This window comes from Bubalus kerabau, chromosome 19 (genome assembly GCF_029407905.1).
Source record: "Bubalus kerabau isolate K-KA32 ecotype Philippines breed swamp buffalo chromosome 19, PCC_UOA_SB_1v2, whole genome shotgun sequence".
NCBI lineage: Eukaryota > Metazoa > Chordata > Mammalia > Artiodactyla > Bovidae > Bubalus > Bubalus kerabau.
Genome location: NC_073642.1, coordinates 14,845,451 through 14,869,872, shown reverse-complemented (window position 1 = coordinate 14,869,872; position 24,422 = coordinate 14,845,451). Strand labels below are relative to the sequence as shown.

Sequence of the window (24,422 nt, the reverse complement as noted above, 5' to 3'; positions counted from 1 at the left end):
AAAGCTGGTAAAATGGAAATGGTGTGCTGGAAAATATTTTACTTGGTTGATTAACATTTGTCTTTTTACAAAGTTGTGGAAATTTATTTGTGCCTTAAAAAATGATTGTTCAGGTAAAATACTATTGTATACTTTCTTAAAGCATCTTGCTTAACCAGTGGGTCAAGGATATTTGATTTGCTGTGAGACTTTAATGAACTTAAAAAAAAAAAGGCCTTTTGCTTCAAAATTCAGCATGAATGATAGTATTTTTCTGAATTAGTATGTTTTGATGGAAATGGTCCCTTTCATCTATGCTTATTAAATATTATAAATAAAACATCTTGTAGAATATCTAAATTAAACTGAATCCTCCTTTTGGCTTAATGGTTAATATTAGGTGAAGAGGTGTTGGATTTATAGGAAGGTCCTTAGGGTATTCTCAGAAGAACTTAACATTTTGGTGTCAATAATGTCTACAATAGATTTTATAAGATAAGATTGCTTATTGTATTTTTCTGATTCTGTACATTTAGAAGGTTAAGTGAACCACACTATGTCATTGATAACTTTTGTTTGAATTCTGGGTGAATGCTGCAGTTTCGTTCATTGATAATCAGTTAAAATTATTTTCAGTTACTATTATGGGGTGTGGCAGACTTTGATAAATCAATTGTTGATTATATTTTCCCATTATATAGAGAACAAATGATAGTTCAGCTTTTGTTTTTTGTTTTGGTGAGAAAATGTTAATCACACCATGTTTGTAATTAATGTCAAATACCAGGATACACAAGTCAGTGATCAATAGAGATGTTGTATTCATTCTCATTGGCTGATTTGAGTTGGTTGGTTTATATAGATCAAAAGTGGAATTTTGGATTTTGATTTTTGGTACAAAATTATCTTTTGTAGAAAGTATGGAATTGAGACTGGGTTTTGTTTATGGATTTTACATTTACCTGGGTGCAAATTATTGCTTTTGTTGAGTATAAATCTAAAGTTGGCTTCTCAGTGAGGGAAGGGTGGTGGTCTGGCAGATAACGTTGAGTAAGGAAAGTTGATTGTTTTTGGATGTGTGAATGTTTTCTTGGGGTGCTTGTTGAGAAAGATGAATAATTTGGTTTTGGCATTAGTGATTTTGTTTACGTAGATGTCATGGTTTTGATATGTAGGAGATACGTGACATTACTTTGGTAACTTTTCCATCAGATATGACAGATTGTTACTAGTTTACCATTGTTGAAATGGGTGTATACTTAGAATTTGATTTGGAGTACAAGGGGATGGTTGAAATACATGTGTTGGTTTTGGAGGTGGAGTTTCTTGGGTCTGTTTTTTCATTGGTAGTTCCATGCTCTTGAATTTAATAACATTGTTCTGCCTGAATCAGTATGGTATGAGAATTTGGGGGGTATGGTTTTGGCAAGGTTGTATAATGGGTTAAAGAATCTTGTGAAAATACAAAGAAAAGTTGAGATTTTTGAATAAAAACTAGTTGCATTAATTTTTGCCCTAATGCAACTGAACACTAGGGAGGCGCTCTTGTGCCCCTTCCTTTCAGTTGGGATGGAAAATTCCCCCTTAAACTTAATCCTTAGATAATTTTTAGGCTTTATAAGGAAGGCAAACCTTGAATTTTAATTTATGAAACTGAGGTTTTGCTTTTATTTAGAAACCATTTTACCATGGTGGGGGTAGTTTTTAAAAAGATTAGTACTTAAGCTGAGCTTTATATTCTCCTAAGAATTATCCCTTTTTCAAAATGGCTTGATAAAACACCACTTCCTGTCCAGAGAGGAAGTTATTTTAGCTCAAGGACTGAAATATTTAGCAGATCTTTAGACAAAAGGAACAAATTACATTTCTCTCTGGCTTAAAAAGGGTGTTTGAGCCAGAGGGGGTTAAGAAACCCTCCCCCCTCCGCCTGATGGGGTGGTCTGGAGGGGCAGGGAGGGGTGGGGGTAGGGGTCCTTAGGCTCCCTGGGATGGAGGATCTTTTTTTTTTTTTTGGTGGAGATGAAGGGGTGGGTCTATGGTACATCACCTGAGTTGTGGGGTAAATGTAGAGAGTGTCAATCAAAGGCAGAGCTCAGAGCTGGGAAGGAGGCTCTAGATGGCGGCTGTGCCTTAGAGAGAGCGCGCTCAGCTCCCTGCCTTCGCCTCACTTTACGCAACTTTCCCTAACTTTCGGGCAGCCTCAGGGGGCCCCCGCAGCCCCCTGCCTCTCCTAGTGACTTACTGGGGTCGATTCGAACCTTTTTTAGGGAGAAAAGCAGCTTTTGGGAGCTTTCTTTTCGTGCCTTGTTGGAAAGAAGCAGCCGTACTGAGAGCCCAGGTCGTTGTTTTTTCCAGCTTAGAAGCCATGGCGCACCTCCATTTTTGTGCGCTCTCCTAATGAGGTTTTTTTTCTTCCGGACCCGTTTCAGGATTAATTGTTGCTTTATTTTTTTGAACAGTTAACATATTTGAGGATTATATTATTTATTTTTTGCTTTTTAGCGGAGAATTTTGTTTTTATTTTTAATTATTTGGGATCTGATATTTTTCTACTACTAGATAGGACTCTTGCTTTGGACCTACTACATGGATCAGGTAAGTTCACGATCATTAGTGGTAATTTAAAAGATTTACATGTTTAAGTTTGCTCTATTTTCTGTAAATATGTGAAATTCCTGGATGACGCAATAAGATACAGAGATTGTTATTTGTATCCAGTGTGTTACTTTGAGAAACTTTCCTTATTGATAGTGATGATTCCCTCTGTTCGGTTTATCATGTTTTTTTTTTTTTTAAAGGAAAAAATAGAAATATTTTGTTTTTTGGTACTTACCGCCGTTGTGTTATAACAATATCGTTACATAGTCAGGACTTTGTTCCTGATAATAAAAGCCATCGATAGAAGCTGGGACCTTACCTTTCTTTCAACTTTTGACAGTAAATACCTGGGCACAGGACTTCAAAGCAAACACAGATTCCCCCTCCCCCTTAATATTTAAGACTTAAAAGATGATGAGAAATAAGGACAAAAGCCAAGAGGAGGACAGTTCGCTACACAGCAATGCATCGAGGTATGAGCTATCAACTTTCTTCCTTTTTTCTTTTTTTCGGGGAAACCTCAGCTTACATTGTTTACCTTGACAGACAAGGATAGCTGTCTGTTTTATTTTAAGTATTTTACTAATTTGAGTTCGTTTTTTAAAGCGTGACCTTGAGATTGCTAATATGCCACACCCTAATTTTTTGGTAGCAATTTATGAAAGTTAAGTTGTGACTTAAGGCCTCTTACAGCAGTCAAAAGGTAAGGTACCTTTATTCAAGGGGGCCTTTCCTGCAAACCACAGGTTTTTTGACAGTAAATTTCAGTTTTTAGGTTTTCGTGCTATGGGAAAATGACCTTGTCGGTTTAGCCATTGCTGCATTGCACCATTTTACATACAAGGCAAATTTTTTCTTTGAAGAATCTAGGATACCCAAACTAGTAACTGAAGGCCATAGAAGAGCCTTGTGGTAGTAAATTATAGTAAATAGACATTTGAGAAAGTTATATGAATGAAAAAATGTACATTTTAAAATGAAATTGCAAAAAGGACCTTTTGACTGATGCCTCTCAGTTTATATTTTTATTTGACTCTATGTTTCTTTTGATACTGTTGACATTTTAGGAAATTTTGATAAGATTTAATCAAAACCTTTACTCTTGATGGTTACAGTTCCTGCATTTGTGAAATCAAACCTGTGATCACAGAAATCTTGGAATACGATTAATATGCTTCTGTTTTGTGTGTGTTACTGTGATTCTAATTGTTTATTTTATATTTAAAATACTTTAAGGTTTGCATTTGTATGCTTATATTTAGACAATTTTCTCTGGTTGGTAGATGTAGTATTTTATCCTCGCATTTTAGTTGTAGCTGCTTTAAATTTATTGATTTATTTCGACAGAGTCGTCTGGAATGCTTTATCTTCTGAAGCTTACAAATGTTACTGTTTGTTCAAATCATGATTTGTTTCACATTTGTTGGAGTTCACCATATTAGTGACTAAGTAATAAAGTCTCTAAGATATTTTGTTGTATGAAAATCCTCTAAGATGTTTTGTTGTATAATCTGTATATTAATTTTCTAAAGTATGTATGAATACATTTCTTGATGTGTATTCTATGAACTGTCACATTACAAATTTTAAATTAATGCATTTAACAAGAATTTGATTGGTTTATATGAATTTTTTCCCTCCCCAGTTTGCTTTTACTTTTACAATTTTTTATAAACAATATATATTACTAGGTTAGTGAATTGAAAGTTTTGAACATGGTTTATTTCTAATGTTGAATTCTTATTTGTGTTATAAGACTTAAAATATTTTCACCCTTGCTTTGAAAAATACCTTTCCAAATTCTTTTGCAAATTGAATTGTCACATAGTTTGGATTGCTGTCTTTGAAATTGAATTACCCGTGTAATTATCTAGGCAAGATTTAGGACAGAAAACTCTTGATTCTAAACTGATTTTTCTGAAAAGTGATGGTGACTTGAAGACATAGGAATCCCCAGAAATCTTTGACAAATTATTAAAGATTCAATACCTAAAATTGGTACTCCCTTGAGTGTATGATTTGCATATTTCACATGGGTTCTGGCTTTCTCATGCAAGGCTTGTGGTTAATGTCATTGATCAGACTCTGCTTTCTAATTTAAAAAAATTAAATGGTTTTGTTATTTTCATTAATTTACTCTGACCTGGAAAACGACATGCAAGTTGCCATGCATTTGTCTTCTGGTTATGGGGTTGCAGCTTAACTAGGAGCATGCACTGTACTTTTGAATGTTTTGTCAAGTATATTTTGATTCATACACCTGATGAGTGTCAAATATTTGAAACACCTTGAAAAGAAGATGGAGTTTTAAATTACTGTTCCCCCTAAATTGCATACTAATATATGTACATAATTATGACATCACTTCCTTTAAAAATTGTAAAGCTAAGAGAATGTTAGTGATGTTTTATTGTAGTAAATTGTTATTTTTAAATGAGCTAAAACTATGACTTACCACAGCTAGTACTTGGTTCCTTTATGCTTCAGAATTTCTCCATAAGGACCTAGTTTCAATGGCACAAAGTCTAGTGTTTGGGGAATATTAGAAAAATCACTTTTGCAGCCTGAGCCATCAGAGGAAGGGAGGAGTTTGCAGGTCAAGTAAACTTTGGTCTGTGAAATTACTTTAGGACCTGGGAGAATTGAATGTGATCTGTTATTTTCCTGTTTGGGGAAATAATGGCAATACTTAATAGTCGTCATGTAAGTTTGTTACTCTTTTGAAGTTAATGCTTAAGTATTATATGTTAACACTTTGTATGTTATGGTTTTTGAAGGTTAAAAGTTCTCTTTCAAAAATGTTTTGATTTGGTATCTAAGTTTTAAGTATTTGAAACAAAGTTTTAGGGATGGACAGAGAAATGAGGATCACACACTTACCTAAGACAATTCGCAGTGGGGGTGACTTCAGTAATAAAATAATGGGAAGGGAAGGGAAAGTGAGTGGAAGTGTGCACACAAAGAGCTCTGTGTTCTAGGACGCTGCGTTTTGATTTTATCATAGAAGTTTATTAAAATTTATCTCCAAACCCTCTGCCTTTGAACCAGATTTATTTTGATAAGCTGAGCTGCGGGCAAAATCTGCTTTTTAAAATCAGCCTTTTAGTTGTCGCTCTTAAAAGGCTGATGATGGTTAGAAATTGGCATAATGCAGTTGCTTGTGAACTGGAACAGGGACTTTTTTAAGTGGCAGCCATTTTATGATGCTGATAATTCTTATGAGTCGGGATTTTTTTTGAGAAGACTGAAAATAAAGCAAATTTAAACCTGAATTACCAAAACATCTGCCCCTCTCCCCCCTTTTCGTTCTTTGGTACTGAAATAAAGGGCAGCTTGGTAGTTAGCGCAGGCAGCAGCTCTGAGTCCCTGGCATCTTGGTGCAGGTCCAGCTCAGTCACAAAATGGCTGTTCCTTTGTGCCGCAGCGCTGACAGACATACTGCATTGCACTGTGTACTCACCAAACAGCAGGAAGTTGCCGTGCGGAGTTCAAAGGCCGGCCGGCGCCGGCGCCGACTGCTGATTGGCTGTGCGCGCGCCTGGCAACAGCGGGTCAACAGCGGCGGCCTTCGGGCAGGCTCCGCCCCGTGACGTCAGGTCCCTCGCCACAGGGAGGAGTGTACGCAATGACGTTAGGTTGCGTGCGCAGCCTGGGTCGTTCTTTTTCGCGGAACCAGCCGTCAGCTGCGGGGCACGGGGGTTGGGGAGGGGCAGGGATGCTGGCTGGGACTTTCCGGTGGGCGGCCTTTCCTGGCGACGTCCTCCACCCTGTCCGTGGCTGTCTCCACCCTGCGGCGTGTGTTCTTTGCCCAACCCTAGGAATGGTTTTCCTGATTTAGAAGCGGCTTCAGCTTTTGGAGAAAGTGAAGGACCTGCGTGTTGTTTTTACAATTTTCGTTTTCCTTTCTCATATCCTAGAGGGTTTTTTTTTTTTTTTTTCTCTTTTTTATTTTGGTATGTGTGTTTCCTGTGAAGATTAGTGAGTTTGTAACCATTAACCAAAAGCGTTTCACTGTTAAGAGATATTTTTATTTTAATTGAAAGTTGTTAGTTAATGGTGTTACAGCTGTTGTTTTAACACATGGCTCATAAACAAAGGGAAGATTATTTGAACTTGTCCCCGTGCATTTTTACTTGGTACCAAACATTTTCTCAATTGACATTTGATGGAGAAAAACTCAGGTCAGTATGTGCAAAGTGATTTATTTTTAAGGGATAATTAGGTAGAAAATAGCAAGAGATTTTCACCTTCTTAGTAACTGTTAGTCTACTAATGATAGGTTAACAAACGAATACATCAATAGCTATTCATTACTATAAACAAATGTTAGGAGACAAGTCTTTTTAAGTGTTAGAGCACTTGCTAAAAAATAGTGACTCCCGAAGCATGTGCAATAGTGGAATTCCTTGGTAAAATCTTAGGAAACTTGACCCGTTGTGGAAATTTTAATAAAGTCCTGGTAAATTTGTTAAAATATTACAATGATGCTCATAGTCTGCCTTGTTAGCAACCCTTGCAAGGATTTCTGGTTAAAAAAATAATCAGAGCTTACCAACCATGACTTTATAATTTGGTCATAAGTAATGAATTTAAGCACAGAGGAAAAACAGTATTGGTCTGTAATCAATACTGTAATATACCCCGGTGAATAGTTTTTTTTCCAAGCTTTTGGGGGTATTTTAACAGTAAGTGGAATATCAGATTGTTGGCAATAGTTAAGATTTTTTTTCGTAGAGTAAAATATACTTCCAAAGAGATGTGGAACTCCTGAGTGCAGGTAGAAATGTTTATCTGGGCATATCGTGAATTTTTTCTGAATTAAGTTTGTAGAGTAAAATTCACTACATTATTAATTGGTTTTGTAGATTCGCATAGTCTTTGTTCTTTAGGAGGAATTGTTGAAACTTTTAGGTGAAATTGGGTTTTCCGTTTGTTTTATAAACTTGTTCATCAAGTATTCTGTAAATGATATTTCAGTTATATGCTCAAATATATTTGATGAAAATTTTAACAGCCTTAGGGACAAGTACTTAGAATTTGAAGATCATTAACATATGAGCAACTTAAGGTGAATATAAAGCAAGTAGAAAGGTTTGTTCTTCCTATATTTTGTGATTGAGTTCTGGTTACATTAAAATTTTATTTGCTAAATGCCCTAAATTAAAAGAGAAGTAACACTGCAGTTGTGTTCTAGAATGTAAACTGCTCTGTAGTAGATGTCATAGATATTACTGTGAATTAAAATGACTATTATGATACATCCTTAATCTCTGTGAACTATTTGCACGCTAATTGGAGCCAGTTAACTTATTGAAGAAGCGGAGTATTAGGTCTCTTCATTGAGCTTTCTATGGATTTTCCTCCTGTGTGCAGAATGTCATGAAATGGCAGGAAAAGTGCTGGTTAATCTTTTTTCTTTCTTTTAGATTCTTGACTTGAAAACCTGCAGTTTCCATTTGATATTTGGCTTTTTGGAGTGTAAGATCTTTAGTAAAGGTTGAGTAGTTGCAGGAAGGTGGGCAAACTATTTCATGAGGTACTTTAGTTATAAAAAATTTTAGCAAGTTATTTTTTGAGAGGTGAATCTGGAAGTTCGGTTGCATTTTACTCGCCAGTATGTGAAACTCACAGATTTTATAATTGGTTGGCTTACTTACCTCCTTCCATATGGAGTTAAACCCCTGACAATTGTGAGATCTACCTCCTAAAACCACTTATTTCTAGACTCCTGTCCTTTCACACATACAATGTAGCATAGCCAGCTTGTTCCTGACATAAATATTAAGTGACTGCTCTGTGTGACATCTGGTAATTTTATTCTGGATCAGAGCATCAATTTTTTAAGAGGTTTTTTTTCTTGTTTTCTTTTTGGGAAAGCCTTAAAACTTGGTTGGATTTCTTGAAGAGATATTTCCTTTAGGGAAGAAACAGTGTTTTGTGTTTAATCACTCGAGAGTAATTTTGTATACAATTAAAAACAACTGTGTTGCCTTACTTATGCTGCTGATTGTTACTATAGCTGACTACTTCCCTCCTGCATTTCAGCGTGACTGCACATTGAATTCGAATTCATACCTCACCAAAACTGCCTGTTACTACCTCTTTGGAACTTGAGTGTTATTAGTATAAAGCCGAAACAACAAAAGTTGACACAGTTCAGGAAATGCCAGTGAGTGTCATATGTTTGTTATCAGTGATTTAGCAGTGTTGGAGCACATATTTCATGTTTGTTTTATAAGTGGAGGTTTATACGTTTTAACTACCTTCATTTAACTCCCTGCCCCCTCAGACTTCTCACTCCCCTCCCCCTGAACCATTCCCAAGCCCTGCTTCTGGTTCTCAAATCTCATCTCTATTTCTATCATTTACTTTATTTTTGAAATATAATTGATATACAGCATTATGTTAAGATGCTTGGCTAATGTCACCTTTTTTGTTATTTTAGTGATAACTTTGGAGAGACCTCACAGTTTGGGGGGGTCCTCCTCTTCATGAGGAGAATGTTGCAGAAGAGTGATGGGGCATCACTGTGATGATAGTTCTGATTTTATACCCAGGTCAGTTCTGATGGGTCCTTTTGTGATTTGTGGCGTCTTGAGCAGTTCCTTCTCCACCTGCCCTGGCGAGAGCTGGGTGCAGTGATGAGCACTAGTGCAGCATCAGGCTTCCCTGGTGGCTCCATGGTAAAGAGCCCGCCTGCCATGCAGGAGACACACAGACGCAGGTTCCATCCCTGGGTGGGGAGGATCCCCTGGAGGAGGGAATGACAACCTGCTTCAGTATTCTTGCCTGGAGAATCCCCTGGATGGAGGAGCCTGCTAGGCTAGAGTCCACGGGGTCACAAAGAGTCGGACACGACAGAGCACACAGGCACGGTGCAGCCTTTACTTTAGTACAGACGACTTCTCTGTTTAGGCCAGTGAAGTACATTGCTGGAATTTTCTGATTTTTGAAGTGTGGATATGGGACCTCCCTGGCGGTCCAGTGGTTAAGACTCAATTCCGCTGCTGGGGATGTGAGTTCAGTTTCTGGTCAGGGAACTAAGATCCCCCATGCCTTGCAGTGCAGCCAAAAAAAAAAAAAGTGTGGATAATATCAGTCTTCATTGGGTTACAAAGATTAAATTATGTAATGCTGATAAAGTGCTTAGCAGAGACACTGTTAGGTTGAAAGTACTCAATAACTGCAAGCCACTAGTAACACTTTATTCCTCATGTTTCATCTTTCTTTTTCAATACTTTCTAAGTTCCTCTTTAAGAGCCAGGTTGCCCCTGAGGCTGGTGGCCAGGCCTCCCACAGGAGTCAGTTTAGGCCAGTTAGGTTAAGATGAATTTAGAAGGCAAGATCTCTTTTAGTTCGTTGAAACCTTGGGTGTATTTTGTAGTTAATCCTAGGATTTTTTGCTTGCTTTTTCCTGAGAACCCCAGCCTTCTCCAGGGAGCGTGTTAGTCTCTGGGCTAGACCAGCTTGTGTTGAGTCATGGTCCTCTCGCAGTCGCCGAGTAGAGGCCTTGTCTCCTCTTCCCTGAGCTGGTGCTCACTGCCCCGGCCTGCCCCCTGCCTCGCCTCCATCTCAGGCTGTGCCAGAGGGGGTGATTCATACCAAGGTGCGGTGCTGTTGGACATAAATGTAACTGCTGTAGTATTTCAACAGATGTTGAATTGGCTGTAGGTTGCTTTTACTAGTCAGTCTTCCCCGTAGTGGCACTTAATTTCATTTAACGTAACGTGCAGTGTCCAATTTATTCTATTAGACCTGTAGTCTCATGATTTGTTTCCCTTTCCTTTCCCTTGCTTTCCTTCACCTTTGGTTTATGAGTTCCTTGAGTTCTGTCTTTTTTTTGTTTGTTTGTTTCTACATCAGACCTTGGAGAGCTTCTAATAATACCAGTGTCCAGCCCAGCCCTTGTGATTCAGTTTTAAAAGCTCTCCACGTGTTTCAGATTTGCCTGTGTTTCCATACATTGAGGTGATTCCCCATGTGTTTCAAATCTTCCCATGGCGCACTTGTTACATTCTTTTCTAACCCTTCCTCCATTACCTGTCCTGGTTTCTCAGTTCCCTTTTTAGGGCAACTGGCAGTTGGTCTGGAAGCAGTGGGGGATGGGGTGCTAGTAAGGAGGTGGTGTAGGGAAAGAGGGAAAGTTTCCATTTGAACGGCGTGCCAGATCCTGCTGTAGCATACCTTTAAACTGTTCATAGTGTTGGGTTTTTTTTTTTTTTCCTTGCCCCCAATTGCTTTAAACTCTAGCTCTGTCTCTTCCTTACTGTGATTGTCTTCTTAAACCCTCTTGTTCAGTTGCTCATTCATGTCCTATTCCTTGCGACCCCATGGACTGCAGCACACTAGGCTTCCCGGAGCTTGCCATCCAGCCATCTCATCCTCTGTCGTCCCCTTCTCCTGCTGTCAGTCTTCCTCAGCATCAGGGTCTTTTCCAATGAGTTGGCTCTTTGTATCAGGTGGCCAAAGTGTTGGAGCTTCAGCATCAGTCCTTCCAATGAATATTCAGGGTTGATTTCCTTTAGGATTGACTAGTTAGATCTCTTTGCAATCCTAGGGACTCTCGAGACTCTTTTAGAGACCTCTGAAAGTTTGGATTGCATAATTGACTTTGAATGCAGTTACATTCCCTTCAGAATTCCTTCCCTCCCCCAGCTGAGGAAAGGTAGCTCAGGGCTGGAGCAGTTGCCCTGGGTTGTCCTGTGAAGCAGTGATTTACGGTCATATTTGTCACCCATTGGTGGGTTGTGAATTGTAACCAGCATTAAAAACGGAATAAGAAAGTAGGATATAAAAATAAACCTCAAGGTATTGCATATATATGAGTGATTTCTCAGTCCAGCAATGGCTGGTAATCTTTCATTTTGGATTTTTATCTTGAAGGAAAATAACATGTGGTGAACATTTTATAAGAAAATACCTGAGTCGATTTACATTTTGTGGAGCGCTCACTGTGTCAGGCACTGTTTTAAGGAGTTTCGAATGTAGATTTTGTTTAGCTCGAAGGTTACTGTAGCAGGATTGCTAGTGACCTCCTTCCGCTAGCTTTCCCAGGCCTACCGTCCCCAGAGCTTGCCTTTGAACTTCTGTGGGTGGTCCTGCATCCTGCTGAGCTTTTTTATACTAAACATGTCATCCCAATCCTTCAGTTGGGTTGTATACCTAGCTAGAGGGTTTGTAGTTACTTCTCAGATTCGTTTTTGCTGGCTCTGCTTACAGTGTTACACTTAGGTTAAATATCAAATCAATAGCTCTGATTGTTGAGAGAGGTTTCACTGGAACCTGTGTTGATTTATTCTGGAGAGGTTCAGTAATTGCCAACGGAAGTGGCTGCTGTGAGCCTGCCGCTTGCTCTGAGTCCTGGGTATGTGTTCCCTGAGCCGTCCATCCTCACGCTGTGTCTGTGAGGCAGGTACGATCGTTACTCCTGTTGTAGATGAGAAAACTGAGGCACAAGGGCAAGCAAAGGGTAGCCTTGGCTTCAGGCACTGGCAGTTTGGCCCCAGGATGAATTATTATAGATGGGAAAGCGGAAAGTACATAGGTGATTGAAAACATAGAATAATTCTGTGTTCTGTTTACCTTAAACTTACTAAGAAACCAAAAGATGAAAATCACCTTCTGATGACTGATGGTGTGACTGATGAAGAGACACATTGCTTTTCAAAAGGCCATAAGGCCATACTTTTACGTGAAACGATTCAAGTTAAATTGTTCCGGGAAGTGATTGCCCTGGGGGTAGCGGTGGGTGGAGGGAGGGAGCCGTGCTCTGGAACCTTGCCCTTGCCTGGTTTGACCTTCTCCAGTCACGCGTGCTGCAGCCCATGGGGTCGCAGAGTTGGACACGGCTGAGCGACTTGAGTTTCATGCATTGGCGAAGGAAATGGCAACCCACTCCAGTATCCTTGCCTGGAGAATCTCAGGGACAGAGGAGCCTGGTGGGCTGCCATCTATGGGGTCGCACAGAGTCGGACACGACTGAAGCGACTTAGCAGCAGCAGCAGCCGCACGTGCACTTTGAATCTGGCCAGTTTGTAGACGTTGAGCTTCTCATTTTTGTCTTTTGCTGTTGGTAAGCTTAATTTCCCACTGTAGGCTTTGCATCAGAATCACTTGTGAATTCAAAACACCAAGGCCCATACCTGATTGGATTTTGGGAGGGGAGGGAGGGAAAAGGAGAGAGGGGAGGGGAGGGCAGGGCGGGGAGGGGAGGAGAGGGATGGAAGGGAGGGGGCAGATAATCAGAATTATGCTCCAGGTGTGGCCTTGTAAAAGCCAGGGCTGGAACAGCTATTCTATGCATGCACTAGAGAAGTAGTTCCTGATGGTGGGGGTCAAAAGTCCACTCCAGTTATTTGACCTTCCCATGGAGGTCGCATATGGCTGGTAAGTTATCCTTTAGAGGGAAGTGGGTGATGGGTCAAATTCTTGTAGTGCTCCTTTTACTCTTGCCTGATTAAAAGGTCTGTTCCTTCTGAATTTAGCTTTATATAGGCATTTAAGTCCTCAAATCTACTTGCTAAGAATCACCTGAGTTGCTTGTTAAACATTCCCAGGCTTGCCTGGAAGTTGTAACTCAGTCGTTGAGAGATGTATGTGTGTTCAGTCACTTCAGTCTCGTCTGACTCTTTGTGACGCTATGGACTTGCCTGCCAGGCTCCTCTGTCCATGGGATTCTCCAGGCAAGAATACTGGAGTGGGTTGCCATGCCTTCCTCCAGGGGATCTTCCCAACGCAGAGATCGAATCCGTGTCTCTCTTGTGTTCTGCATTGGCAGGCGGGTTCTTTACCACTGGCACCATCTGGGATGGTGCCCAGGAATCTGTGTTGACAACAGGCTCCCTTGATTTCTGCACTCAGGCAGGTTTGGGAAATAGGGGCTAATGGGACAGGATTTGGGGTCTGTTTTGTTTCTTTTTAGCTATTGAATTGCAGACAGGATGCTCTGAGCTTGTTTCTTTGATAGAAGTTAGAATTAAATAATGCTTTAAAAAAATAATGCTTTAATAAACTAGTTTTGAAATTAAGGACACCACCTCCCCGCACCCCTGCAAAACTCTGGCAGCGTCTGGAGGTGTTTTTGGTTGGGGTTGGACTGCAGTTGGCATGTGGTAGATAGCAGCCAGGGACTCGGCTAAACATCCTACCATACAGGAGCTTGTCTTTCTGCTCCACCCTCTCCCCAACAGGGTTGTCTGGCCCAGAGCAGTGATGGCGAGTGTGAAAAATTGGTCTAAAACAGTAAAGTTTTTGCCTTGAAAACTGTTGGCTGTTCTTAAGAAAGTTGGGAGCCCTCACCTTTTCTGTGGACTAGTTCAGGGGCCTCACTTCCTGTGACAATGTGGGCATAAGTTCCACATTTACTACTGAGGTTAGCAGCCAGGACGTTTAAATCTCCTTTGAACTCTGGAGTTACTGTCTTATAAAAGTCTAGGACACAATTGCCTGAAAGTTATTAATAAGGAAAGAAAAGACTCAAAGGGCTGAAAGGAACTGGTCAAACAAGTTCGTACAGCCCCAGGGTTTAAATAGAGGTAAATACATCAGTTGATACGGTGGATTATGCCTTTGTTGTTCAGTCACTAAGTCATGTCTGACTCTGCGACACCATGGACTATATAGCCCGCCAGGCTCCTCTGTCCATGGCATTTCCCAGGCAAGAATGCTGGAGTGGGTTGCCATTTCCTTCTCCCAGGGATCTTGCTGACCCAGGGAATGAACCCTTGTCTCCGGAGTTGGCAGGCGGGTTCTTTCACTGAGCCACCAGAGAAACCCATGGTGGTTTATAGGGCTAGTTTTACTTGTAACTGCCTTTCATTGCATGAAGGGTTGGTTTTACATGTTACCCAGGTAGAAAGCTTGCCTTTTGTGTAGTCCTTAGGGCATTATCAGATCCGGACTGGGATAGGTGTTTGTGAAATGGGTATTTAATTTGTGCCTTACCCAGGCTTCTTGTTGTAACCCACTTTTTTCCCCTAGTGATTTGTTTGCCCGGATTCCGTTTGTTTTACGCTTTTTAAACCATTGAGGGCCACTCCCGTGTTTCCTGGTCATCGGGCAGCAGAAGCAGCATGATAGAGATGCAGGCGCCCTCTGCCTGACCCCAGCTGAGGATTCCAGAAGCAAGGCTAAAAGAAGACAGATCCCTCCCCTGCCCCCGCCCCCGCCCCGGGCCACTTCTTGGGAGCAAGAGGTGGTTACTGATAGGACTTAACCTTTTATCTTCTGAAACTGTACACGGCATTTTGGTGTGCATTTTGTCTCATATGGGTTATTGGGTTGGCTGAAAAATTCATTCGGCTTTTCCCAAACCTGAATATACTTTTCAGCCAACCCAATACCTTTTTCTGAAAAGAGAATCCTTCGTGTTCCCAGTGTTAAATTCCCAAAGTATTGCTGAATCTGAGGATGATCTGCATCAGAATACTGATTAGTTTTGCTGTGTTAGAAACACAGCTCTTTTTTTGAAAAGTTAAGTTCAGAAAAGTTCAAAGAATGAAATTAAAGTTTTAAACAAGATAAGTACAGTTAAAGTCCTATTTACCCCTTTCCCCTTGTCACTCTCGTGAATTTTGCTTATGAAAAACTTGGCATTTTAAAAATTATGATTCATGCAATATATTTTGTGTTAAAAAATATAGCTTTGAAATTGTCATATTTTTATGGATGACACATCCCTAGTCTTAACGGCTGTAGTTAATTGCATAGTATGATTGAGTGACTGAACGGATGACTTTCATATTTTATCTTTGCATTTTCATATATGAACATGTAAGTTAATTCCTTTTTTAAAATCTTGTGAGCAGATCTCTGAATATTTTTATACTTTTCCACCTCTTGCACACATTTGATGATTTGTTTAGGTTATATACCCACTGATCAAATCACATGACTCATACGCATATTTTTTAGCTCAACTGGATAACGCAAAATAGGTTTCCAAAGCTTCTGCTGATTACCTCCAGTAATCATATATGAGTACTATTTTCCCTACTTCCTCATCATCCTTTAATGTTACCAGACTTTTTAATTTCTGCAGAGCAGATGACTGTAAATTTAATGTGTTGTAATTACACTTCCCAAGTTACTAGTGAGGCCTAATTAACTTTTTTTTTTTTTAATGTTTATTGGCTTCTGCTGTTTGGTTTTTTGTAATTGCACGTTCATTTCCTTTGCCCAGTTTTTTACTGGAATTTTCTTTGCTACGTAATTCTTCCTATGTTGTATGTGTAAATGCTTTGTTGTGGGTACATTGAAATTTCTCAGTCTCTTGTCTTTGAACCTGATTTAAAATGTTGCTTATTCTTCAGAATCATGGGACTTGAACCAGAGGTGGAGGAGGTCTTAAAGATAGGATTCAACTTGTTAGAGGAACTATATCTAGTGTTTTTTATTACGAATAAGAAACTTGTGACTTAATGATCCCTGCCTTTCTATCCTCTTATGACACAAAGGAGTGATTGAGAAGGACTTGTCCTGCACCGCCCTTGAAATGGTTCTGGCCTTGATCTCTTGCTGGGTGGTTTAATAATCTCTTTAACTGATTATGACAGGGACAGAAATACCACTTAGAGGTTAATACTGTGGATTTCATAATTCAGACTGGGGATGGGGTTGACATAGACACATTCTTGAGCGGGAACTCTTCTGTAAAATGAGGGTACGGATTAGAGGAGAATGTTAACATGTGATGCAGAAGTGCTCCGTAAATGCTAGTTATTTTATTATTGATAGTACATAGTCTGGAAGTAAGCTTCATGGAATTCCAGTGTAGATTGCTTTGTGTTTTTATTAGATTTTCCTTTCACCACCACCAACCAGAAAAACAAGCTCTGCCAAGCAACCCGGCCATTTTGTAAGTTTAGGAAAATAAACAACCCAGCAAGTGCTGAAATGGCAGTTCTTGGGCGGAGACGCGCAGGCTTGCTCTTCAGTCAAGTGTTGCTGTGCTGCCCTCTTGTGGTCATTGGTAAAGTGGTGATTAAAACGGGAGCAGCTTGCTTTCCCAGTCGAGTTGTAAAGACACTTAATCTCTGTGTTTTTGCCAGCTTGAAAGGGATTTTCAAGAGTTATCAAATCTTTTTTAGCAGTGAATGACAGGAAGTGTTAAGCTTTTTTAAATAAGTATTTTTCTTTTGGAGTCCAACAATTCCCAGTTTTGACTTCAGTCCCCTGTATTTATTTATGCATTGTGTTTCCATTGTTGTGATTGTTCAATCAAAAATTACAAAACTTGTTTGCAACTTAGGTTTTGTGTAATTTTTAGGTAAACTTATTTTTCATGAGAATTCTGTATGTATGGTGGATAATCATTCTCAAATTCCATTTTTCATTGCCTTATAGCTAGATATTAATGCCATTGGAAATCAGGTAATTTTATTACTTTAATTTAGGTGAAAGCTTAGTTAAAAGACTACTTACCCTCTAACTTGATTTGTCCTTTTTTCTAGTCTCGTGGACTTTACATATCTCCTATTCTAAGCATCTCAGGCTACAGTTTAATATTGATAGTATTTTGTATTATCATTAGACATTAATAGTGAATCTTCATAATATTTCAGGAAATTTCATGTCCTTTGAATTAATAATTAGGTCATCAGTATCTTAAATGTGGAAATATTTATAGTTTCTCCTAAATATTCTTTTTCTAATTTTATATTTAGGAACTTGTCCTCCTAGAAGTAGTATGCAAATTAATTGAGTTATATCTTTATTAAGGCTTATTTTAAAAAACTCCCCCCCCCCCCCAAATATTATTTTAGGTCGCTTAAATCTGACTTGTTTCAGAAATGATTAAAAAAAAAAAAAACCCTTGGTCTTACTCTCATTCATATCTTTAGTTCTTTTTGTGTAGGATTGGGGATTCTTACACCCCTTGCCTTGAATTTGACTCTCGGTTGAATTTATTATGAACAATTTGAAAGACTAAAAAGATTGATACATAGCAAACAGCTATGAACTCAACCACTCAGCCTCAGTCCTAAAACCTGTCCATATCATTTTCTGATTACATCTGCCTCCCTTTACCCCCAGAAGTAAATACAGTTGAAAATTCATGTTTTGTCTTGGGTTTGACTTTCAGAGTTAACTGTTTTTGAGGGCTTCCTGTGTAGCTCAACTGGTAAGGAATCTGCCTGCAATGCAGGAGACCCCGGTTTGATTCCTGGGTCAGGAGGTTCCCCTGGAGAAGGCATAGGCTACCGACTCCAGTATTCTTGGGTGTCCCTGGTGGCTCAGCTGGTAAAGAATCCGCCTGCAATTCGGGAGACCTGGTTTCAATCCCTGGGTTGGGAAGAACCCCTGGAGGAGGGCATGGCAACTCCTGGAGAATACATCTGCCTCCCTTAACCCCCACAATTAAATACGGTTGTAAATTTGATGTTTTCTCTTGGATTTGACTTTTAGAGTTACTATTTTTATTTTTAAATTGCACAAGTAAGTAATTCATGAAATCCACAAGGTACTTCAAATAACCCACCCCATAGAGTAAACCAGTGTTAGCAGTTTGGTGATTAAAATGATTTTATGCACGTAGCTATGTTTTACCTGAAAGGTGTTGTATGCCTGCTCACATTTCCAGAGGTCACTTTCCTACACAAACACAAATATAGAGCTGCACATGAGGCATATATACAAAAACATAGTTTTGTTATAGTGAACAATTTTAAAATCTAAATATTTTGCTCAGGAATACAGAGATATGGAAGTATGTCAATGATATTTGTAGCTTATTCGTTAAGAGAAACAGTTTAAAAATAATGTAAATGTCCCTTTAATAAGGGAGCAGTTTAAATATGTATTCATCATATGAGGCCATTCAAAGAGAAGGAGGTATTCATGGACACAGGTGTACCCTGATGTTGGAACTGGTATCAAATTGTCTCCATCACGTTGGCAGTGACTGATGGCATGGGTTGCGAGAGGGTGCAGGCCTGAGATGATCTAGGGTGGAGACCCACGCCAGGAGGGCCAGAGCCTGCACTTTCTAACTGGTCACTTCCTCGTGTTTCTTCTCGCTTGCTGAGCACCTTCTGAGTGGTCACAGGTGGAGAGGAAGTGAGTTGAGATGTGTTAGTCACCTGGACTAGTTAACTTGACTGTGCCAAGGACCCAGGAGTCAGTAAGTACAGTGGGGCCTTGAAGATGCTGAGTCACCGTTACAGGGTTCAGGTTGATCGGCTGAGTCTCTAGGACTTTGAACTCTTGTGGTGAAATAAAACGTGAGCTTTTTAGAGCCACACTTAAGGTGGAATTTCTGCCTCACTCCCGCCCAGCACTCTCAACCTCCACACGAGGGTGGTAATGCCTAATAGTGTTGTGCTGGTGGATATATAAGTCAAATAGACATGTAAGGTGCTCAGCATCTATTACATGATCAGACAAATGATAAGTTGCTTTCCCCTTCTGCTCCCTTTCCCAAGGTAGACACTCACCCACTCCCTGTGTTCTCATTGCTTCCTTGTGTCAACTGAAGTCCATCTGACTGTATTTTGCTTGCTGTGGGTCACACAGGATATTTGGGTCAATGCCCCTTCCTTGTGTACTGTCCTGTTCATTCTCTGGACACATCTGTCAAATGGTAGCACCTCATTTCTGGTTTGGAAGAGAGTGGTGGTAGATAAAAAGCCTCGCTCTTTTTAAAACATCCTTTCTGGTTTTCCTGCCATGTGTCTTTTGTCTTCTGGTTGCTACACCTGAGGTCCTTTGTGTTGGCACTACTTTAGGTTCTGGGTTGCTGCTTGCTTCCTCCTCTGCTCTGCCTCTCCTAAATGAATAGATGGTTTCTAAGCAGAAGAGCTGGGGGAGCTCTCCACCTTTTTTTTTTTTCCTGTAGACTCCATCAGATTTAGGTCTCTTCTCTATAGTGTCCTCATTCCTGCCACCATGCCCCTGGCTCTCTTTTTAACATTGAAGAACGTGCCTTCTGTTTTATTTTTTGGTGTGACTTCTGTCGTTTACCTGTTGCGCTTTCCTGATGGGGGCTTGGAATGAGGAAGTTGGGGTTGTGTGGGAGTCCAGTGGCAGTCTTTATTGGACTAGACTCTTTGTTTATCTTTTTCTTTTAAGTCTACCAGGTCTGGGACTCACCTGCAGGAAATTTCAGGGCAGGAGTTCTGGTTTGGGGTTACTGTGGATATGTTTTTAATTTGCACCTGTTTTTGAGAGCCATTGATTGGATAGTTGCAACGATTGCATTTTTACTGTTTGAGTGACTCTGCCTTGGTTTTGTTTTGTTCTGTGTTGTTTGCTGTTTTGTTTGTTCCTTTTGATTTTGTCTTTGTCTTAAGGAGGGAGGGGCTGAATGATGAACAAATAAGACATAGTGGGTTCAGACAGATGTTCCTGGTTTCAAACACTACCTGTGTCATCTTCAAGAATTATTCAACTACTTTTATTTTATCTTCAGGCCATGCAACAATATCTTTTATTATGTATGGGTTTTTAAGATTATTTTTGCAATATCTCCATACACGGGCCAAAAAAAAAATTGTTTAGCATATTGGAACTTGCAAACCTGATCACTGCATAGAGAAGGCAAAGTTACCCTATAGCATACATAACCAGGAGGCCTGTTCATCTGCCGACCTCCAAGAGCATGGGGAAGAACGTGATAGACAGACTGGCCCCCACCTGAACCTTCATTCACCACCGTTCGATAGCCCTTTTTCAGGCCCAGATGAGCAGCACATTTCTTGCCAACAATCATCAGATGTCCAAGAAGACTTTCATCATCTGCTGCTGCAGAAATCTGGGATATATGTTTCTTGGGTATCACCAGAAAATGTGTTGGTGCTTGAGGGGAAATGTCATGGAAAGCAAGACACTGGTCATCCTCATAAATAATTTTGGCTGGGATTTCCTTGCGAATGATCTTCTTGAAGATGGTGTCGCCGCCAGGCTGGGTGACCTGAGCCTTGGCGATCTCATCTGCCATCTCTGCCTCCCTCCCTTGCGGCCGGCCGGGGAGAAGGTTAGGAGGAGGGAGGTTAACTACTTTTAAGCTTCAGTTTTTCTTCATCTGAGTGAAGGACAAAATAATATCCCCCGTTTTATTTTTTATTTTTTCAAAGAGCTAATCTATATAATTATATGGCATATGGCATCATATAAGTAAATCAGGAAATGGTAGCTGTCAGGTGTCAGGGATGTTGAGAATGGCACTAGTGACATTATTTGCAAATAATATAAAAGTATATTTGAAAATTTTGATCTTGTATTACCAAATTACTATCTGCTGTCATATTAATGCTAGGATTTTTCTTTTAAAACCGATTTATGTGGCAGTTCTTAAATTTTTTTTTTAAATCTTTTTTTTTTTTTTTTTTTAATTAAGTCATTCAGCATCTGAAGAAGCTTCGGGTTCAGACTCAGGCAGCCAGTCGGAGAGTGAGCAAGGCAGCGATCCAGGAAGTGGCCATGGCAGTGAGTCAAATAGTAGTTCTGAATCTTCGGAGAGTCAGTCGGAATCTGAGAGTGAATCGGCAGGTTCCAAGTCCCAGCCAGTTCTTCCAGAAGCCAAAGAGAAACCAGCCTCTAAGAAGGAACGGATAGCTGATGTGAAGAAGGTATCGGCCTTGCTGACAGTACAAGTGTGCCGCGAGCCTGGGCCAGAGCGCAGGCCTCTGCGTTCCTGTGGGAAGCTCCTTAGTGTGTCTAGATAATGAAAATTCATCTGCAGCTGCCTTTCCTAATAATACACTGTCTCTGGATCTAAATGGGGACTGCTATCTGCTCTACTAGTTAAGACACAGGGCTATGAGGAGAATATTAATAATTACATGAACCATCATATAGGACAGAGAGACATTTTGTTGTTTTGATTTTTAGCATTTAAAAAAGATTGTTATATATATAAATATATTTTTTTTTAGCACAATAGTAATACAAGAGAAAATCATTGACAGATGACTGTGAAATGCAGTAGTTTGATGGATGATTCCAGTCCAAGAATAAGGGATGTTTTATTTTATTAAGGAATAGAAGGAGAAGTACTCCTCACAGAAAAGAAATTATCTTTACCTAGGCAATGTAGATATTCTTCGCCTAACAGAAGAATTTTCGAGCAGAGAATGCAAAAAGGTGAAAATTGAGTTGCATAGAAATTTCTCACTGATGTCCAAACTTTGGGATGCATTCCTTTTGGGGAAAAATAATGACTTGGTCTAGGTAATCATGAGATGCAGCTGATCTTTTGAAATTCTCATTTGAGAGAATTAAGTTTAGAATCACTAGAAATATTTAAAAATTGCTTTTAGAAATTTAAAAAGGTCTTATGCTGAAAGCTTTATGAGAAATCAATTTTTCCTCTAAGATACAAATCTGTGTTTGCACACAAGAGATCTTCCCTGGAGGACAAACAATTTTAAATTGCCTACAAGTTCTATAGAATAGCTTCAGCAATCCTGAAATTAAAAAAACAAAGTGAAAAATAAAAAATAAAAAAACAAAGTGGCTTTTAACTGTTGGCAGAATTGAGATTAACTGTTATTTCAGTTCTTCTGTTCCCAGTATAGTCATTGCTTAAGGTTAAATGGCCCTGAAGGATTGGTGGGAGGTTGGGGAATGCTGGTGGTAGTGTAGTGTTAGGGACAGGGAAATGAAAACTCCTTCTTAGCTAACTCGTCACCAGAGAAGGGACTTTCAGACACTCAAGGGTTGTGCTGTGTTGCTGCTCAGTATGTGGAGGCCCTTCACAAGAGACATGTCAGGTGACTTATTCCAGAGAGACCCTGTGTATGGAAGGTACCACTTAGAGTATCTTGTCTGAGTGTCATTCAGCTCAGAAATTAACCTGCAGAAGGCCTTGCTTGGCTCTTTTTTAAACTTTCTTCTGTACAGTGAAGAGTTCTTTACTTGCAGAGAGTAAAGAAAGCCATAGAAACCACGACTTGGACGGGGTGTTTAAAACTTTACTAAAGTCATGTTGACTGGGATTCTGGGAATCAACTGTAAGGCCAAATATCTATGTGTGTGCGTAATATACATATATATATGTAAAACTTAATTTAAGGAGAGACAGGATTAAGATTGCATGTCACAGTGGAAGTACAGGTTTAGGCAGAAATATTAAAGTTAAGGTGATCAATTTTAAGAAGTTAATAGATACATGGATGGATGTACTAGCCAGTTAGAATGATTAGGTTATGACTTTAATAATTATTCTGAAACGAGCTTCTAAAGAACGCTCTTTGTTTTCTGTACACTCGTCTCTTTCACATGGTAGTTTTTATTGAAGAGTTGAATTAGGTATCACTAGCCCTCAAAAGGGAGAAGGCACTGGCAACCCACTCCAGTACTCTTGCCTGGTAAATCCCATGGATGGAGGAGCCTGGTAGGCTGCAGTCCATGAGGTCGCTAGGGGTTGGACATGACTGAGCAACTTCACTTTCACTGTTCAGTTTCATGCATTGGAGAAGGAAATGGCAACCCACTCCAGTGTTCTTGCCTGGAGAATCCCAGGGACGGGGGAGCCTGGTGGGCTGCCGTCTATGGGGTCACGTGGAGTCGGACAAGACTGATGTGACTTAGCAGCAGCAGCTGCTGCAGCCCTCAAAAGGACAGATGGGAACACAAGATGATTTTAGGATGTACACATTACAGTGTGTGTTGTAGTAAAGTCCCAACAGGTGAGCCTGAATGCCTCATATTTAAAAATGGTAAAACTAATTAATGTAGTACCATTCCCAGTTAATAAACACTAATTCCTGTGGAGCCACTTCATAGCTCTCAGGTTCAAGAAAGGGTGGATGTGGGTTGATTGGCAGGGCTGGAGCAAAGCTCTTGCTGCCTCCCTTTCTCTGCCCCACTGGTTCGAGTTGTGGACATTTGCTGCCTTTTTTGCCTTTATTTCCTGCCGCTTGATTGTTACTAATTCTTGGTTGGATCTTTTGTCCTCTGACTCACATTATTCTAAGGTTAAGGATTCTTCCCTTTTGTAAACTGAGGACACTGAACTACATGGTTATATGGCTTCTCGTTCTGAAATGCCTATTCCTAGAACAGCATGCTTGTTATCTTTGGAGGGGTTGTTTTTCTTCAACTTTCCTGGGATTTTTTTTTTTTTTTAAAGGTACTGTTGATTATGTCCGCCCTTGACTTTGTGACATATTGTGTTCCTGAATCGTCTTTCATCATTTTTGTCTTTTTAGGGATCCACTTTCCACACATTTCATGATGAGCCACAGCCCGAGGCTTCTCTTGCCTCACTCCAAATATTTTCATGACCGTAGCTGCCTCCCATATTTCAGAGGCAAATCCAACTTTCTAATCTTGGCTTTCAAGCATCTCTTCTAAATGTTTAACCCTGTTGTGCATCTTCACTTCAGTGTTCCACAATCTTTTAAATTCATTTTGCCTATAGGTGATTGATTTCATTAAAAGAACACACAACATGGGCTTCCCTCATAGCTCAGTTGGTAAAGAATCCACCTGTGATGCAGGAGACTGCGGTTTGATTCCTGGGTTGGGAAGATCCCCTGGAGAAGGGAAAGGCTACCCACTCCAGTATTTTTGGGCTTCCCTTGTGGCTCAGCTGGTAAAGGATCCTCCTGCAATATGGGAGACCTGGGTTTGATCCCTGGATTGGGAAGATCCCCTGAAGGGAAAGGCTACCCACTCCAGTATTCTGGCCTGGAGAATCCCATGGACTATATGTATAGTCCAGGGGGTCGCAAAGAGTCGGACACGACTGAATGACTTTCACTTGACTTCACTCACACACAACATACTTATCAGCCATTACCTGTGGGAAGAATAGAGGCTGGGGGTTAGGTGAATCCTTAGAGCAGCTTAGAGCAGCAGGGAGAAAAGGGGGGCCTTTTGTATTTTTCCTTTTGATTTGTTAA

General features: G+C 40.1%; 2 protein-coding genes across 13 annotated transcripts in view; one reads left to right on the top strand and one right to left on the bottom strand.

Annotated features, from left to right (window-relative positions):
* Positions 1 to 1,976: 1,976 nt before the first annotated feature.
* Positions 1,977 to 24,422, top strand: part of CHD2 (chromodomain helicase DNA binding protein 2) — a 108,718-nt gene continuing 86,272 nt past the window's right edge. For 4 of the 12 annotated variants that reach the window (XM_055555469.1, XM_055555462.1, XM_055555467.1 and 1 more), the window contains exons 1-3: positions 2,915 to 3,050; positions 3,925 to 6,758; positions 20,912 to 21,143. In XM_055555469.1, the coding sequence (XP_055411444.1) occupies positions 6,658 to 6,758; positions 20,912 to 21,143 (333 nt within the window). In that variant the 5' untranslated portion in view covers positions 2,915 to 3,050; positions 3,925 to 6,657. The other 8 variants (XM_055555471.1, XM_055555465.1, XM_055555468.1 and 5 more) reach the window with 8 other exon arrangements.
* On the bottom strand, positions 19,871 to 20,645 carry LOC129633638 (adenosine 5'-monophosphoramidase HINT1-like). Its single transcript, XM_055555475.1, has one exon. The coding sequence runs from the start codon at positions 20,510 to 20,512 to the stop codon at positions 20,006 to 20,008; it is 507 nt and encodes a 168-aa protein (XP_055411450.1). The 5' UTR covers positions 20,513 to 20,645; the 3' UTR covers positions 19,871 to 20,005.

Excerpts from the sequence above, each read along its gene's own strand:
- LOC129633638 (XM_055555475.1), bottom strand. The coding sequence starts at position 20,512 with ATGGCAGATGAGATCGCCAAGGCTCAGGTCACCCAGCCTGGCGGCGAC.